This window comes from Triturus cristatus, chromosome 11 (genome assembly GCF_964204655.1).
Source record: "Triturus cristatus chromosome 11, aTriCri1.1, whole genome shotgun sequence".
NCBI lineage: Eukaryota > Metazoa > Chordata > Amphibia > Caudata > Salamandridae > Triturus > Triturus cristatus.
Window position 1 is genome coordinate 210,954,006 of NC_140594.1, and position 18,004 is coordinate 210,972,009.

Below are 18,004 nucleotides of genomic sequence, written 5' to 3' on the forward strand. Positions count from 1 at the left end.
AATGTCTATTTATTACACAACACTCACTAACACATTGGTATCTCCGGTAGGAGATATACCAACACAAAACACCAAAATACTTCTGTAAAGGTGAGTAAGCACAAAATTCAGAGGTCTCGGGGGAGACCAAACCAGATATTAAAAAAGTGGAATGCAAACTGTGACCGAAGTCAGGACTTCGACCAGGAGACTCAGAGGAGAGGGGGACACAAGGAATCACCCAATGTAAGTACCCAGGAACCCCACGGCGGCTGGATGCAGAGTGGAAACACAGCCGCTTGTCCAATAAGTCAATGGGGAAGTCGCAGTTGCAGTTTTTAAGAAGTAGGACCCTTCTCAGTGGACCCCGAAGAAATTCAGTGGAAGACAGAAGGTTGGAGAGTCACTCCACCCGTGGATACCCCGGGAACCAGGATACCTACACAATGGAAGCGGGTACATAGGTGTGAAATTACTTCAGAAACCACCGTAGACTACAATGGAGGACTTTGAGAAGATGCAGCTGGTGAATACTGTTAAAGAGTCTGGTGGGATCCATGGGTGGATTCTTGAAGAGGAGAAGCTAAGCAGAGGAGAGAGAGTCTATGCCACACAGAGGTGACTAGGAGGCACGGAAGAGCAATGCCCATTTATGTCGGAAGGTTGAGAAGTGTTGGCGGTGACCTTGTCGGTGCAGCTATGAGAACCACGCGATGCTGAGTAAGACCAGGAACCGTCATAAGCTGTCCCACGTCGGATGTTGGTGTCCAGGTGGTCGGTGTCCGGCGGGAGCACATCAAGCCTTGGTATCCGCAACTGGCATGGAAAATAAAGAAGGAGCAACGTTGGGACCAGCAAAGAACTCAACACAAGCAGGAGAGTTAGAGCAGGCCCGAACAAGCAGGGGAGCCCACTGAAGCAGGAGAAGACACTCAGGAGGATCCACAGGCCCAAGGCACAGGAGTCGCAAGAGGACCTTGAGCAGCTCACCAAGAAGGAAGGCCCACGGTGCAGAGGATGCAGTGAGGATGCTGTCCTTGTCAGGAAGAGATGCTGGAGGCTGGAGCTTCTTAATGCCCGAAGATCCCTGGAGTGCAGAGCCAACAAGCTTTGTCAACGGCAAGGCTACGCGGTGCACAGGGGTTCAGTCCCAAGGGTTCCGATGAGTGATACTGGCCTCACAGTTGTAGAGAGGACAGGTCAGGCCTCGAGGGAGTTACAGTACCACCACCAGTGTTGCTGGGCCTTTCAAAGTATTTGGGACGTCACGGTCAGCTTCGTTGCGGTAACTGCAGATGCAGGATAGTGACTCCTTCACTCCAAGGGAGATTACTTCCGGTGTCCTTGATGCCCATAAGTCTGTTAAAGATCCTAGAAGAAGTACAGATACAGACGACATAGAAGACTCACAGAACAGCAAGACCAGGAGCGGCAAGAGTTTTCCTTGATGTTGTTTCGGTTCCAGGCAACGTCCAAGTGTCCACACGGTCGAAGACTGACGTGGTTTCAGGCTTGAGTCTTATCCCACGACGAATCTGAGGACCCACCCACAGGTAAGCACTTAAATACCCTTGGAAGAGAGATAGGACGACTCGGTCCCTCCCAGAGGAGGGGCTGGACAGAGAGGAGGATACTCCCATGTCCTTTGTCCAGTTTCGTGCCAGAGCAGGAGCCAAGGGCTCCCTGAACTGGCTCAAACTGAAGTATGCAAGGAGGGCACCAAGTGTGCCCTTGAAAGCAGTCTGGTGGTGCTGGCAAGCACCTCCACTCCAGCCGACTACACCAAGTCCTGTCCGGTAGATAGTCACATCTCCCTGATACAGGAAACCTATTTTTCTACCTTCCCCTGCTAGAGTTTGTCTCAGCAGCAGGAGGGCAGAATCGTGTCTGTGGTTGGCAGCAGCACTAGCTTGCTGTCAGACCATGAAAGGGTGGGGTCGTGGACCCTATGTCAGGAGGCTCTGCGCCTCTGGATGTGGCTGGAACATCAATGCATTACCTTGGTGGTTCAACACCTGGCAGGTTCTCTGAACGCCAGAGCGGACGAACTCAGCCGCCGGTGCTTGATGGAGTACGAATGGCGTCTGAACTCGGACGTGGCGCAAGATCTATTTCAGCATTGGGGAGAGCCTTGGTTACAACTATTTGCCACCGAAGAGAACGCGCAATGTCATCAGTTCTGCGCATTGGAATTTCCAAGGCGGCACTCGCTCGGCAACGCTTATCGTCGTGAGTGGAGTTGTGGTCTGTTGTACGCCGTTCCGCCCATACCACTTCTGCCTAGAGTGCTGAAGAAGAACAGGCGTGACCGGGCCCAAGTCATCCTTGTGGCTCCGGATTGGGCACGAAGATACTGGTATCCCGAGCTACTCAGCATGTCGATCGATCCCCCGATCCAACTGCCTCTTTGGGAGGTTTTTCTGTCGCAGCAGCAGGGGACGGTCCACCACACTAATCTGTCCAGCCTCCACCTCCATGCATGGGGATTGAGCAGTGACAGTTCACAACTTTCGATCTTTCTCCCGAAGTCTGTGATGTCATCTTGGCAGCCAGGTGTCCCTCCACTAAAACGGGATACGCCTGTCGGTGAAACAAATTTGTGGCATGGTGCACAGCGAAGGCTCTGGATCCCCTTTCTGCCCCTCTTTCGGAAGTTCTTCTGTTTCTGCTTTCCTTGGCCCGGCAGGGCTCTGCTCTGGGCACTATCAAAGGTTATCTTTCTGCTATCTCCGCCTTTCTCCAGCTTCCTGATCAGCCTTCTATTTTTAAGTCTCTGGTTGTTAACCGTTTCCTGAAAGGCATTACACACGTTTCCTTCAGTTCCGTTGGTAATGCCCCAGTGGGACTTGAACTTTGTGTTGGCTTACTTGATGTGCGCTCCTTTGAGCCGCTTCACAACTGTCCCTTGCGTCTTCTCACCTTAAAGACTGCTTTCCTGGTTGCTATCACCTCTGCCAGAAGAGTGTGAGCGAGCTCCAGGCCCTTTCTTCCAAACCTCCTTTCCTTTCTGTTCATTCGGACAAAGTGGTTTTAAGGACCCGACCTTCTTTCTTGCCGAAGGTTGTTTAGCCCTTCCACATCGGGCAGACCATCACTTTGCCCACCTTCTGTCCGCCTCCACATCCTTCAAAAGAGGAAGAGAGGCTCCACCGTCTGGACTCGAAACGTGCGCTCTCGTTCTATCTGATGCACACACAGCGGTTCCGGGTGGATGACCAACTCTTTGTTAGCTATGTGGGCGCCAAGAAAGGTTGAGCTGTGCGCAAGCAGACCATTTTTTGGTGGGTCGTTCTGTGCATCAAGGCCTGTTACTCGTTGGCTAAGTAGGCGCTTCCTATGGGGCTTCGTGTCCATTCCACCAGGGCAACGGCAGCCACTACTGCCTTGGGACGTGGCGTTCCCTTGCAGGATATTTGTCAGGCAGCTACGTGGGCCTCGCTGCACACGTTTACCAAGCACTACTTCCTTGACCGTCCAGTCCGGAGGGACGGCTTCTTTGGCCGTTCCGTGCTCCGTGACTTTCTGGTGTAATCTTGTTCGCAGTCCCACCACCGGGGTTGGTATTGCTGGGGTATCTATCATAAGGTAAGGAAGCTATCACGAACGTGTCTCTTTCAGATGCACAAGTTACTACTTGTGTAACAATATATCTGTAAGAGACATTAGTGAGTGATAGATTCCTTACCGCCCCATCCATCCTCCCCGGTCTGTGAACTGGTTACTAGGGTTAAGGTCATCCCTCTTAGGCCCCTAGTTTTCTGCATCACTGGTCAGTATCTTGCATGGCTCTGCGTTCCTGGCGCAGAAAGTCGTGTACAGAACTGACATCCGGGCACGTCTAAGTAGCTCCAGCAACGTCATCTCGGCGACTACGCCGCCATTGACGTACGCGGAGCTGTACGACAACGCCTACCAACGCGCAAGGGTACTGCTGACAAAATAACTTTCCTGGTCCAGTCTGACACCTAGGCATATTCTAAGGTAAGGAATCTATCGCTAACTAATGTCTCTTACAGCTATATCGTTACCCAAGTAACTAACTTGTGCGCTAGGGTCTTAGAAGGGTACACAAGTAGCCAATTGTGGAAGTACAGAAGTACTTGCCTTGGTCAATGTAGGGAGAAAGCACAGTAACTCCGGTCCAGATTAGCAGGATCCTAGGATCCGCGCACATCACTTCTGGTGCTGACGACACAGACCTGAACAACGCTACCTACCAGCAAACGGAGGTACTGCTCAAAAAGTTTCCAGATCCAGTCTGACGACTAGGGAATATTCTACGGTAAGGAATCTGCAGCTATACAGAGTCTCTAACAGATAAAGCGTTACCAAAGTTAAGCATCTTGTTTTTCAGGATGGAGCAATCCTCCCAGTCCTGACAGTTTAACACCGGCTTGATCTGCTAGCTTTCTGCATTCTATTGTTCATCCATGCACACTGGCATATTTGGTTCCTCTGCAGTCAGATGTTCTAACTCGATGCATCAAGACTTCCAGGGACTCTGCAGCGGATCTACAATGTTGGCATGTGAGTAGCAACCTTTCTCAGGAAAGCTGTTTCATCCTCCTCCAGTGGTAACCGTGATAATGGATGCCTCTACCCTAGGATGGGGTGGTTATCTGAAGGACGTGGAGATCAGAGGCCTCTGGTCATCAGAAGGACAGATTCTGCACATCATTCTGTTGGAAATGCAGTAGATACATCTGGCTCTCAAGGACTTCCTTCCCAGATCTTGAAGGTCAAAACAACTGCGTTGTGGTACATCAACAAACAAGGGAGGATGCGGGTGTCTCTTTTCTGCTCAGAAGTTCTACAACCCTGATCCTGGACTCCAGGACCATCAGACTTGCATGGTAGCAAGTCATCTGGCCAGAGTGCTCAACGTGGAGTGGACAGTCTTAGCTGGCATCGTCTTGTTGACCATGAGTGGCACATCCACCCAGAGGTAGTCTACTACATATTCCAGTTGTCGAGGACTTCTCAGATAGACCTGTTTGCACTGAGAGTGCTTGCTACCAAAAATGCTGTGCCCTCGAGTATCAGATGCAGGGACCATTGTGGGACGTGCTTCGCATGAAATGGCACTTTCCACTTCTCTGCTTGTTTCCTCCTATATACTTTATTCCTCGTGTGTTGAGGAAGATTTGCCTCAACCAACCAAAGTAATTTTAATTGCCCTGGACGGGCCAGGCAGGATGTGGTATGCAAACGCACTTTACCTCTGCCTGTGCCCTCTGCTCTATCTTCCTGACGTGGCAGACCTTTTGTGGTCACTGGGGCAGGTTCTACAGCCCAGCCTCCATAAGAGTCCCCCTACATGCCTGGAGATTGAGTGAGTCAACCCCTGTTCCTTTTTTTTTTAACCTCCTAAAATGGTTGATGTAATTTTATGTTCAAGACCACATTTCACCAAAACATTTTATTGTGATGGTCAAAATTTGTTAAATTATTTACAAACAACTCTTTAGAACCTCTTCAGGCTCGAACATCCTCAGTTTTGTCCTTTCACTAGCCCAGCAGGTCTGTACTGTTACTACTGTTAAAGCTTATAGTCAGTTGTATCAACTCTTCTTTGCTTAACTGATCAACCATCACTTTAAAAATCCCATTCTTCTGACTTTCCTTAAGGATCTCCCAAACAAGTAGCATCCTATGCCATTTATTATGCCACAGTGGGATCTCAATTTGGTTCTTACCTACCTAATGTGTTCCCTGTTAGAACCTTAACTTGGTTGTCCTTTACGATTGTTAACATTCTAATTCTAATAACTATCTTCCTAATCGCTATCATGTTGGATAGGATGTAAGCAAACTTCAGGCATTGAGTGTTAAACTTCTCTACACCGCATTCTTTCTTTTCAAATTACAGCTGAGAACAAGGGCTGCCTTCCTGGTTAATCCCTTCCACTTAGCTCAGTCTATCCCACTTTCCACTTTCTAGCTTCCTCCACATCCAACTACAGAGAAGGGAAACCTTCATCGCCTTCATCCCAAAAGAACAGTCTGCTTCTACGTGGATGGAACATCCAGTGAGCTGAGACTAGATGATCAGCTATTTGTGAGATGCACTGGAAAGATGAAAGGCAAGGCAGTCCGCAAGCGGTCACTCTCAAGATGGAGTATCTTACGCATGAAGATCTGGTATGCTTTGGCACACGAGGAAACTTCTGAAGATATTAGTGTTCATTCTACAGAGCTAAATCTTCTGCTTCAGCGCTGGCGAAAGGAGTACCTAAAGCTCATCTTAGCAAGACAATGACTTGGTTGTCCATTTGCACTTCTTGAAAAACTATTGCTTGTATTTTAAAGTAAGGGATGGTCACATCACTCGTTCTGTTCTTCAGGATTTTTTGGTATAGGCAGTCATGCATTCATCTCCGTGTTTAGGACTGCTTGGGGAATCAATTCAAAATGTGAGGAATCTACAGGTAGATGTATCCATCAGAAGAACAGGTTATTTACCTTCGGTAATGCTTTTTATGGTGGATGCTTTATCCACCTGCAGATTCCTCACTGCCCTGCCCGCCTCCCATTGCATGGCTGTATATACCTGCGATTCTGATCATCTTTAAGCTTCATTTCACCAAAAATCAGTTCACCTCGAAAGTGTGGTAAAAAGTGCATGGTAACTGACGGACAGCATACTGACTGAGGCGCTTTATGGCTCCAGTGACGTCTTGTTGTGCCGTGTGCGGAGCCGTGATGGAGTTGTCGTCCCTTATCCGTGTGGGAGAGCAATTGAAAAGTTTCAGGATTCTGTCTAGATATACGGGTATTCAAAAAGTGAGCAATCTACATGTAGACACAGTATCAACTAGAAAAAGCATTACCGAGAGTAAGTAACTTCTTTGCTGCATGTGCTTGCAAATTGCATATATTACTGAAGGATACTTCTACCTGCAGATTTTTCACCTATTGAATATCCCCAGGTGTCAGACTGAATCTGTGAAAAGAAGCCACTTCGGGCGCAGTCCTGAGGGACACTTAATTTCTGTCTCAGGGACGTTCCCATTCAACTTGCATTGTGTAGAGCCAAGAAATCTGACGTGTCAGAAGATGGGGTAGCTTCAAGTTGGCTGCTTCACTGCTATCATCCTTGAAATGCCGAACTATCTCTGACATCTGAATTGGATCTGAATTAATGCTAGATAAATAAAGCATAATTTGGCAATAATACTGGTGTGAGGAGGTATCCTGTTCCTCTCTTTACCTCTCCTCCTCGACTCCGCTCGAATCATCTGTCCTGGACCTCAACAGGATAGCTAGGATATCCAGGTCTCAAAAGATCCCCATCACCTGCGGAGTCCCCAGGACTCGGTGCTGCCTCTGTCATCTTCAATGTTTCCATGGAGCTGCTTGATTGCCCTGCTCACAAGAAACAGAGCCAAGATTCAACAGTACGTCAATGATGCACAACACTATTTGAAAGTCTCTTCTGCTTCTGACATCCAGTGCTTCAATCACTGCCTGCACATCATCTAGACCTGGATGTTCAGCTCCTACCTGAAGTTCAAACCAACCAAGACAGAATTCTTGTTATTTGCCAAAAACAATAAACAAGATACAGTGCATACCTCGCTCAATGACATGAGCCTGATGGTTTCGGACCCCAACTTCAACCGAATGGCAAGTCACTTGGATTCACCCTGAACACCAACCTCCAGGAATGCATTGCTGGAAAACAGTAGACGGCTTTGGTAACAGCTCTCTTTTCCACAGAAAGTCAAACTATTTCTTCCAGAAAGCGATTTCAGAACTTCTGTTCAAGGCCTCATACTCTTGCATCTGGATGGTGGGATTGCCGTACTCCTTGGCCTTCCAGACTCCACACTGGCACCACTTATGGGCATCATACATGCTGCAGCATGTATCATCCAGGACCTGAGGAATAATGATCATACCAGTCCCCGTCGTGCTGGAACTCCATTGGCTCCAATTGCTGGACTGCGCCATCTTCAAAACCAGCTGCATCATTTACAAAGCTATTACAACCAACATACCCTCTTATCTTTTAGAGACGCTCATTATGTCTGGATTTTGACACACCCATAGCAGGACACCATCAGACTATAGATTAAAAAGTGTAAAAAAGAAAAACAAACAGCAGGCCTTTTCCATGTATGCACCCGTGATTTGGAACAACATCCCTGTATCTATCAAATCTATCAGGAACGCCCCAACACAGCTCCAATTTAGGAAAGAGTTGCAGAATCACCTCTTTAGAGTACAATATATTACAGTGCATTGACTATCCACAACTTAGTTCCCTCCCCTCTCACTGATTGACTTTGCTTGCCTTTGACCATGCACAGAGTTCCTATGCCTTTTGGCTAGTTCCGCTCAATGGAAATCTACATCATACATAGCCTTTGACTTTGACAATGGCATGCTCTGTCAATGGTGTCTGCACCTCCAGTGGCAGGCCCACCAGGAAGAGCTGGAGACATTCTGGCACCAGTGATGTTCTATTTGGAATAGATGGAGCATATGGGGGAGAACCCGCCGGCATGAACCCAAATGGAGCCCTTGAAGGTCTCATGGGGCCCGAAATTGCTTCAGAGGGTACTGACGTGCACTGGACCATCTCCACAATGGCATGGAGAAAAATGCTGGACCGATGACTAAACTGTTACCAGCGACGTATATGGTGAACCTCCATGAGCGGGGTGATGTCTGCTGAAGGCATCTACCACTCGACTTTGAGTGACGTCTAGGCAAATTATCTTTGACCTTCCTCTTATTTTTATGTTTTCTCCTGTTCTCCCTGGAGATCTTCAATGACGGAGAAGGGTGAGATTTGACTGTAGATCTCGACCTGGAGCATGTCAGACGTTGAGCTCAATGCTTATTGCAGGTGATATATTGTTTGGCCTTGCACTCTTTTGTCATTTGGGGGGTGGATGAGGCTGCACTTCTCGTTCAACCTAGGGTCGTATCTCAACCCCCAAAGACCACAGACAGACCTGGTGGGGCTCTGAAATGAACATTTGCCCATTAGTCGTGTCAGGGTTTGAACCCTGAATTCTTGGGAGGTGATATTCTCTAGGCACTGCCCTGCAAAATATTTATAAAGCGAAATCTCTTTGGAAAATGACCAGAAGTGTCAGAAAATCAAGGAGAGTAGCTACAATTCCACGTCGCAATGCGTGGAAAAAAATGGAAATTATGTTGGTAGATTAGGTTTGGTGTTTTCTACCTCTGATGACATGAAAGCTTCTGGCACCAAGGTGATGCCAGAGCCCTCCTGGCATACAAGAGCTGGGAGTTGTTTCTGGATCCACTCCAGCGCCTGGCAATATTTAACAGGTGAGGGATCTGCAGGTAGAGTATCCACCAGAAAGATAATTTTCAAAGGTAAGTAACGTTTTACTTTTTCTTGCAGAATGTCATGTACACCCACTGTAATGTCCTGTAACGATCTGTTGGATTTGTGTTAGACTTATACTTCGATTCCTGAGGAAATGTCAAGTTGCCTTATAATCATATAATTATTATTGGATTAACATCATATTGTGGTAGTCTGTTATTAGCTATTGTCATAAAGTCTTTTTTTCAGATGATTGTTGTGTACTTCCTCATGCTTTAGATCATTCAACAAGCTGGACAAGTTTGGTTCCCAGATTCTGCTTTCAAAACTTCTCAGGCTATACAAGATTTTAACAGAGAACGACTACCACTTATGATTTTTGCCAACTGGAGAGGTTTCTCTGGCGGCATGAAAGGTAATTTATCTTGGAAAGTTTATTTAGTGTGGGTAACCTATTGTTGATGAAAATGGATTTGTGATTTACTCACTGTCTTTTTTTTTTTAATTTTTTTATTTTCATCATCACAAGTGACACATAAGTACTATAATACAAGAACATAAAAAAAGAAAGAATTTTACATCACCTTAATAATAGATCAAAAGAACAAAGAGAATTACAAGGAGAAGGAGAGCAACCATCATAAATTAGTCAAAGAGGACAATATAAACAAAGTTTAATATAATACTTGAGTAATATAGAGTTATATAATCAAAAAGACATAGGTCGCCACAATACTTCAAATTTGACTAAAGAACGAGTTCCCCTTGCCTTTGCTAGGGCAGCCTCTAAACCATAAGTTTCTTTAATTATGACCCAACAATCCTCAACCAACGGAGGTGTAGGAGAAATCCATACCCTGGCTATAGTTAAACTAGCAGAAGCCATGAGAATTGAAAAAAGACGTGCTATAGCTGGATTATTCTCCCTATATCCCAACATAATTTCTAAGTCAGTAAGTGGTTGATCCAACCCAAGTTTAGACTGTAATAATTGTTCCATTTTCTGCCAGAAAGCCGTCCATGCTGGGCATGATATAAACATGTGTAGTAAATTAGCAGCATATAATCCACATTTAGGGCAGTATTTTTTACCACCCATCACATTTCCTTGGGCCCATTTAGCTATTTTAGCCGGCGTATAATACAACATACAAACAGTACGTAATTGCTGAAGTTGCAGATTAACAGAATGGACCGACTCTTTCAAATTCCCTAATGCTTGTTTGATCATGCTGGGTGAGACCGCTATGCCCAAAGTTTGACTCCAACATTCGGCAAATTTTTTGCTACCATCTAATTTAAAACCATGTAAATGTGTATACATCAGCCCTATTAAAGATTTGGTCTTTCTTCCATACATACAATCCCAAACGTTTGACTGCATAAACTCAGTTGTCCCAAGATTTGAAGTCAAGTAGTCTCTTACTTGCAAATATTTTTACAAAAAATGTGATGGTAAGTTATAAATTAGACACAAATTTTCAAATGATTTGATTCCTTTCTCATTATAAATGTCACCCAAACATGTAATTCCATACTTAGCCCAAGATTTACCAGCCTGATCCTGAAAAACGTCGGGAAAAAGAGGATTCCCCCACAATGGACATTTGTTATGAAATATTGATAGTTTACACTTAGAAGACATATCTCTCCAAATATACACAGTGTCCCTCACAGTCTTAAACTTAACTCTTTTGAAGTAGTTAGGGTCATTTATTCCATACAAAAACATATCCCGTTGATTACCTAAAATAAACTTAAAGAATGAATCTGTCTGGTCCAAACCCAACAAACAACGAAAATGTCCGGTAAATGAGGCCCAAAAATACATTTTGAAGTCCGGGAAACCTAGTCCGCCTTGTTCATATGAGGATTTAAGTAGCTCAATTGCCCTCCTAGGTTTCTTATAGCCCCATATAAAGCTACTACAGATACCCTCAAGTTTTTAAAAAACAAGTATTAGGAATTTTCAAAGGAATTGAACGAAATAGATATAAAAATTTGGAAAGTATTTTCATTTTAATTAAGTTACATCTGCCAAGCAGTCCCAAGGGAAGCCTATGCCAGACTTTGAACAACTTAGTAGTCGCCTGTAAGAGTGGTACATAATTAAGATCAATAATCTGATTAACTTTAGCTGTTATCTTTACCCCTAGATAGGTCACGGTTGTATATGCCCCAGAAATAGATTTGTGGATCCCGGCTGTAGTAAGCACTTGAGTTTTATTAACATTCAGTTTATAGCCTGACACATTACCATATTTCTCAGCTTCTTGCTTAATCCCCATCACAGCCTCACTTGGATTAGTTGCATAGACCGCTATATCGTCAGCATATGCCGTGAGTTTGAGTTTGAAAGTACTCGATTCTAGCGGATTAATGTATGCACAAGATTGTAAGGTACGTAAAAATGGCTCTATGTATAAGGCAAAAAGTAGTGGAGACAGAGGGCAACCCTGTCTAGTCCCACATAAAATCCTAAACGATGCTGATCGGGATCCCATATAGGAGAGATTGGCTTGTGGGTTACAATATAAAGCCTGTATGCAAGATTGAAACTGCGTACCTATACCAATCTTAGATAGCACCGCCCATAAAAACTCCCACCTTACACGGTCGAACGCTTTTTCGGCGTCTAATAAAATCATTCCAAAATCTATTTTCCTTTGCTCTGCGTAGTCGAATGCTCCAATAGCCATATTCACGTGAGCAGTGGTATCCCTCCCTAGTATGAATCCGTGTTGTCTTTCAGAAACTAGATCCGGCATAAGCGGAGCTAAACGGGTTGCCAAGATCTTTGAAAATATCTTTGCATCTGCATTAATAAGAGAAATTGGCCAGTATGACCCACATTCAGTTGGTGGTTTATCCTTTTTTAAAAAGAACACAATCTATGTCTGATTCCATGAAGTCGGCACCTCTCCACTAACAGCTACAGATTGTATTACACTAGTAAGTGGCAAGAGCAAAGTCTTCTTAAAGGTTCTGTAAAATTCCAGCGGCAGTGAATCAGTGCCAGTAGCTTTCCCAGTAGGTAATGTTAGTAATGCCGCCTCAACCTCTTCCATCAAAACCATTTCATCCAAAGTAGCAATTCTCTCACTATCTGCCACTGGAAGATCACTATTATTGATGTAGCATAATACCTCATCTTGATTAGAGGCCCATGTAAGGGAGTAGAGCTGTTGATAAAATGATAGAAATTGCTCCAGGATATCTGAGGATTCAGTATATATTAGCCCGTTTACTCCTTTAATAGAGTTAATCTTAGTTTTCGCTTTTGTTTCTGCAGTCTGATATGCCAATACGTGTCCTATATGCTCCCCATATTCATATTTTTCTAGACGATGCTTACAATAATTAGCAGCCATTTTATCCCTTAAAAACTGTTTAACTAAAATTCTTGCGTCAATTAGTGAAGAAAACACCCTATCCTGGGCCATTAAATCCTTTTTTTTAACTGCTGCCACATGTTGACTCTCCATATCTCGCAAATTATATACCAAAGTCTCCATCTCACTTTTTCGTTTTTTATTCTGTAAGAAAATATATTTTTGTGTAATGCCACGAACATACCCTTTCATAGTATCCCACACAATTACTGGGGATGCAGATCCAACGTTTGTTTTGAAAAATTCCTCCAATTGCTGAGTGGTATATACCAAATATTCGTTATCCTTCAGCAAGTATCTAGGAAAGGAAAATGGCCTAAGTTCTTTTTTCTCAATTTTAACCCGGAAAGAAAAAATAATAGGATTGTGGTCAGAGGTTACCCGAGGGCATATTTCCATTTTTGATGTTAAGAGTAGACTATCAGACACAAGGGCCATATCAATCCTAGAATATGATTTATGAGGAGCCGAGTAATAAGTATAACCTGGTATTGAAGGATATATATATCTCCAAGCATCTTTAATAGACTGAAGTCTCATCATTTGTAGGATTGCTCCGCGAGTTTTACGCATTCTTAAATTAGAACTTTTCCCAGTGGAGTCTATACTATAATCTATGGCACAATTAAAATCCCCCATAACCAATTTTTCCCCCTCCCAGTTTAACAGTTCTAAATTAAGAAACTCAAAAATAGAGGGGTCATCCACGTTACAGCCATATACAGCGCAAATCACATATTTTTTGCCCCATATATCAAGCTGAGCTAACGCCCAGCGTCCCCATTGATCAGCCTGCTTTTTAATCACTGTGCAGTTAAACCTTTTGTCTTTTAAAATAGCCACCCCTTTTATAGATACAGTTTGAGTAGTGCAAATAATAATATCAAGTCCTAGATGCATCAATAAATTTCGGTCCTTATAGGCCAAATGTGTTTCTGTTAAAACCACGAGTTGAGGCTGATAGATTCGAAGCTCTTCTCGGACTAACCGTCGCTTAGTTGTACTATTGAGGCCAGCCACATTACATACCAGACAATTAATCCAATTCATTCTCACTGTCACATAATATTTCACACCTTAGTAGTGTGTGCCACAGCATAACATACAAAAAGAAAGAAAAGAAGAATGTTGCCAAAGGTGAGTACATTTTACTTCTAATGGTACTCCATTCTTCAGATTCATCTTCTTCAATTATCCCAAAGCAGCACCACATAATTAGGCAGAGCTGAGAATATTCAAGTAATTATGTACCCAACAGCTCTATTGGACTAAACAAAACAAATTAAAACTCATTCCTTAGTTCTGTCAGGAAATAAACAAAACAAATTAAAACTCATTCCTTAGTTCTGTCAGGAAAGTTATATGTGAACATCTGAATGTATGACCAAATAACTGCTTGGGAAATACTTACTTCTGATAGAGACTTCTAGCCGCAGGTTCCTCACTTTTCGAATGTTCCCCCAGCTGCCAGACTGGATCCAGAAAAATCTTAAGAAGTATCCCTGAGCATCGACAGGTGGTGCATTGCAGCTCCCCGCAATTGTCACTGCACTTCCAAAAAGGGACGTGCGGGCCCTATATAGGCACCACCCATGCCCGCTAACATCAGTTCTTTTTTTGTTTGTTTTTGCACACAGACAGACGCTGATCTAGAGCTACGCCTCATCACTTTCGAGACTGTAACTTTGGGGTTTTTCCCCAAAAGTTTTGTCACAGTTTGCAAGGGCAAATGTCACCACTTAAATCCACAGGATTTAAACCTTGTGGGCATTGTTCCAAAGAAGTGTCTGTGACAGACTGATATATGGGTTTGCCTTTGGTACCTGGGGTCGGAACACGACTCCAATACCTTCAGTGACTGCACCTTGATAGACCCCCAAGGCCATCCAGGATCAGGAAGCAAAGATATTTGTTGTGAAGCACCGCAAAACTCCATTCCATGATTAGTTGAGGTCCAAGGGGAGATCTTGGTCCCCCTACCCGGTTTGTACCCTCAGCAGATAGTTGTTGCGGTCCAAATGTTTGGGTAAGTCTAAGAAATATGCACAAAATGTCCGAACAAGACTCTGCCCCTTCCTGCCACTCTTTATCTCCGAAGAAGGCACAAGAGCATCAATGTGCCTCCCAGTCTCTCTCCTGCAGGCGTTCCCCTCTGCAGTCACTTCCTATCCTGGTTCTTGGGCCTGCCAGCTCATCTATGTCAGCCGCGTAACCAGTTTTGCCACCTCCGTGGCTATGTTATGAGATTTCAGTACCACCAGCAGGTGCAACCAGTACTGTAATCACCTCAGCCATTTTGTGACTGCCATGGCTATGGTACCCACAGACCAGGTGGGCAACACATGCACCGTGCAGCTCAGTGTTCCACCCCACCAGTTTCTGCAGCACCCCTTGACTGCACACTACCAGTCTTTCGGAGGCAGGATCCAACATTTTTTGACAGGGTGGCACACAATAAATTCAGACAAAGTTGTTCCTGCTAATTGTTCATTGGGGTTACTCCTGACAACTTCTCGCAACCTCAGCACACTTTCCCCCATCCTCATACTGGCTTTCGAAGGACCCTCTGTCTATATTGCATTAGGAAGTGCTGCCTCTTTTGGCCAAAGGAGCCATAGAGAAGGTGCCAGTACCAGGAGTTGTTTGTGGTGATTATTCCCAGTACTTCTTGGTGCTGAAAAAAGATGTAGGGCTCTGTCCCATCTTTGACTTTTGTAATCTCTAATCCTTTTTGCTGAAGGACAAATTCAAGATGCTCACCCTCGCCCAGGTCCTGTCATCCCTGGAGACTGGATGGTAGTGCTGGACCTGCAAGACGCTTATTTCCGCATCACCGTCCTGTAAGCCCACAGACATTACCTGCAGTTCATGGTGGGCTAGAAGCATTGTCAGTTCACTGTGCTCCCTTTGGCCTTATCAGTGCTACTCGGATGTTCACGAAAGAGATGGCAGTGGTCGCACCACATCTTCAGAGGTCAGGAGTCCCAGTCTTCCCCTAGCTCGATGACTGTCTGCTGAAAATAGGCTTGCCCCAGTCAGTCGTCACCCACCTCCAGACTATGGTGAACCGTCGGACACCATGGGGCTTCACTATCAATGTGCCAAAGTCACTCCTAATTTCTTCACAGACCCTCCCTTTATCAGAACCTTTTTGTACATAATGTGGTGTAGAGTTCAGGACATTCGGGCTATGATCCGGATGTTTCAGCCTCTGTCCTAGATTTCAATTAGTATAGCCTTAAGGCTGCTGGGACTGATGGCCTCCTGAATTCGTCTGGTAAAGCACGCTAGATGGTACATGCTGCTCTGAAGTGGGACCTGAAGTCCCAGTAGGCACAGCACCAGTGGGACCATTGCAATCACATCCAAATTTTGGAGGAGACTGCAAAAGAACAGTTTTGGTGGCTACTGGACCATGATTGAGTCAGTGGCGAACTCCTCTCTGATGCATTGCTCCTGGGTTGGGATTGGCCACCTGGGAAAGGCGGGGAACAGTGTTCTCTGATAACCGGCCGAGGCTCAACTTCTCTGAATCTGTTGAAGCTGCAAGAGCTCTCTGCTTGGCGTTGAAAGCTGGTGAAGGTGCTCGTGGTCACCACTACTACCATGTGGTACTGGAAACAGCAGGGCGGGTGAGATTTTGGACCCTGTGCCAGGAGGTCCTGTGCCCCTGGACATGACTGGCTTGGCAGAAGATTTTCCCAGTGATTTGCCACCTAGCGGCATCTCGGAGTGCCAGGGAGAACGAACTCCGCTGTTGACGCCTTGCGGATCACAAATGTTTGTTACATCCAGGATACTTCTGCGAATGGGGAGAACAATGGCTCTATCTTTTAACAACCACGGAGAACATGCAATCTCCTCACTTTTGTGCATTAGAGTTTCCTGAGGGTATGCAGTCTTTGGACTGCGTTTTTCCTGCTTACGGACATATTGCCGCCTGCAATGCAACACCTAATTAAAAAGCGTTGCATTTGTAGGCGGGGAAATGCTCGTCAGCAGGTTGGGAAGGGGAGCATGGGTACAGGGGTGCTCCCCAGTTAAAAACGAGAAAAAAAAACGGAAATCACCAGGTGGCATACACCGGCACCAAGAGTGAGACTGTGTTTGCCAAGCAGTGAAATGTCCGTAATTCTTTCCAAGGCATCTCTTGCTCGGGTACGTTTTTCCGTAGAGTTTTAATTCAGGACTCCTGAATCCCTTTCTGCCAATACCCCGCCTGCCCCGAGTTCTGTGGAAGATCTGGACCTGCCTGGCCCAATTCATCCTAGTAGTCATGGGTTGGGAAAAGAGGCTATAATATCTCGAACTCCTGGACATGAGCATCTGTCCTCCGATCTGGATGCCCCTTTGGGAGGATCTCCCGTCGCAAGAGCAGGGCAGTGCCCTGCACCCGAATCTGTGCATGCTCCACCTCTGTGCTTAGAGAGTGAGTGGTGACAATTGAGAGCTTGTGATATTTTTCCCTTGGTACTGGTTGTCATTCTGGCAGCCAGGTGTCCTTTCACCAAGTCGATATGTGCCTTCTGCAGGGGCAAGTTTGTGGCTTGGTTTGCTACCAAGCAGATTGACCCACTTCATGATAAACTGTCTGAAGTGCTATTGTTTGTGTTTTCCCTTGCCCAGCAAAGACTTGCTTTGCACACCGTTATAGGTTATTTGTCAGCTCTTTCTGCCTTTTTACAGTTACCCGACCAGCCCTCATTGTTAAAATTGCCTATAGTGATGCATTTTCGTAAGGGTTTACAGTACATGTTTTCCACTTCTCCGTTTATTATGCCCCAATGGGATTTAAATTTGGTTCTTACATTTATCAGTATTTCCATCAACCTTTGCACAGCTGTCCTCTTCAGTTGTGTACCCTCAAAACAGTCTTTCTTGTTGCCATAATATCGGCACGGCAGGTGAGTGAGCTACAAGCCCTCTCAGTCAACCCAACTTACACCACTTTTTCTACGGACTCAAGCCTCCTTTCTCCCGAAGGTAGTGATTCCATTTCATGTCCAGCATTCTTTTTTTCCACCTCACCGCCTTGAGGAGGAGAAACTTCATTGATTATCTCCAAAAATGGCTTTTAGTTTTTATATTGATTGTACCAATAAACACATGCTGGTTAAACATCTCTTTTTTTGGACAGTGCAGAAGAGGACAATTCCCTGGCTGGATCTAGCTCTGCATGCTGTTACCACTGCTTTGGCACCCAGTGTGCCTGTCTTGGACATTTACTAGGAAGCTACACGGGAATCCCGTCATACATTCATAAAGCACCATTTGGACAATCAACTCAGACCAGAGGGGAGTTTTCCTGCTTGGTCCTGCAGGATTT

General features: G+C 45.2%; 1 protein-coding gene across 9 annotated transcripts in view; it reads left to right on the forward strand.

Moving 5' to 3' along the window:
• The window catches only part of ACACB (acetyl-CoA carboxylase beta), a 2,187,049-nt gene that overhangs the window by 1,809,958 nt on the left and 359,087 nt on the right, over nucleotides 1-18,004 (forward strand). For all 9 annotated transcript variants that reach the window (XM_085633342.1, XM_085633341.1, XM_085633344.1 and 6 more), the window contains one exon: nucleotides 9,566-9,701. In XM_085633342.1, coding sequence (XP_085489468.1) covers nucleotides 9,566-9,701 — 136 coding nt within the window. The remainder of the gene's footprint in view (nucleotides 1-9,565; nucleotides 9,702-18,004) is intronic.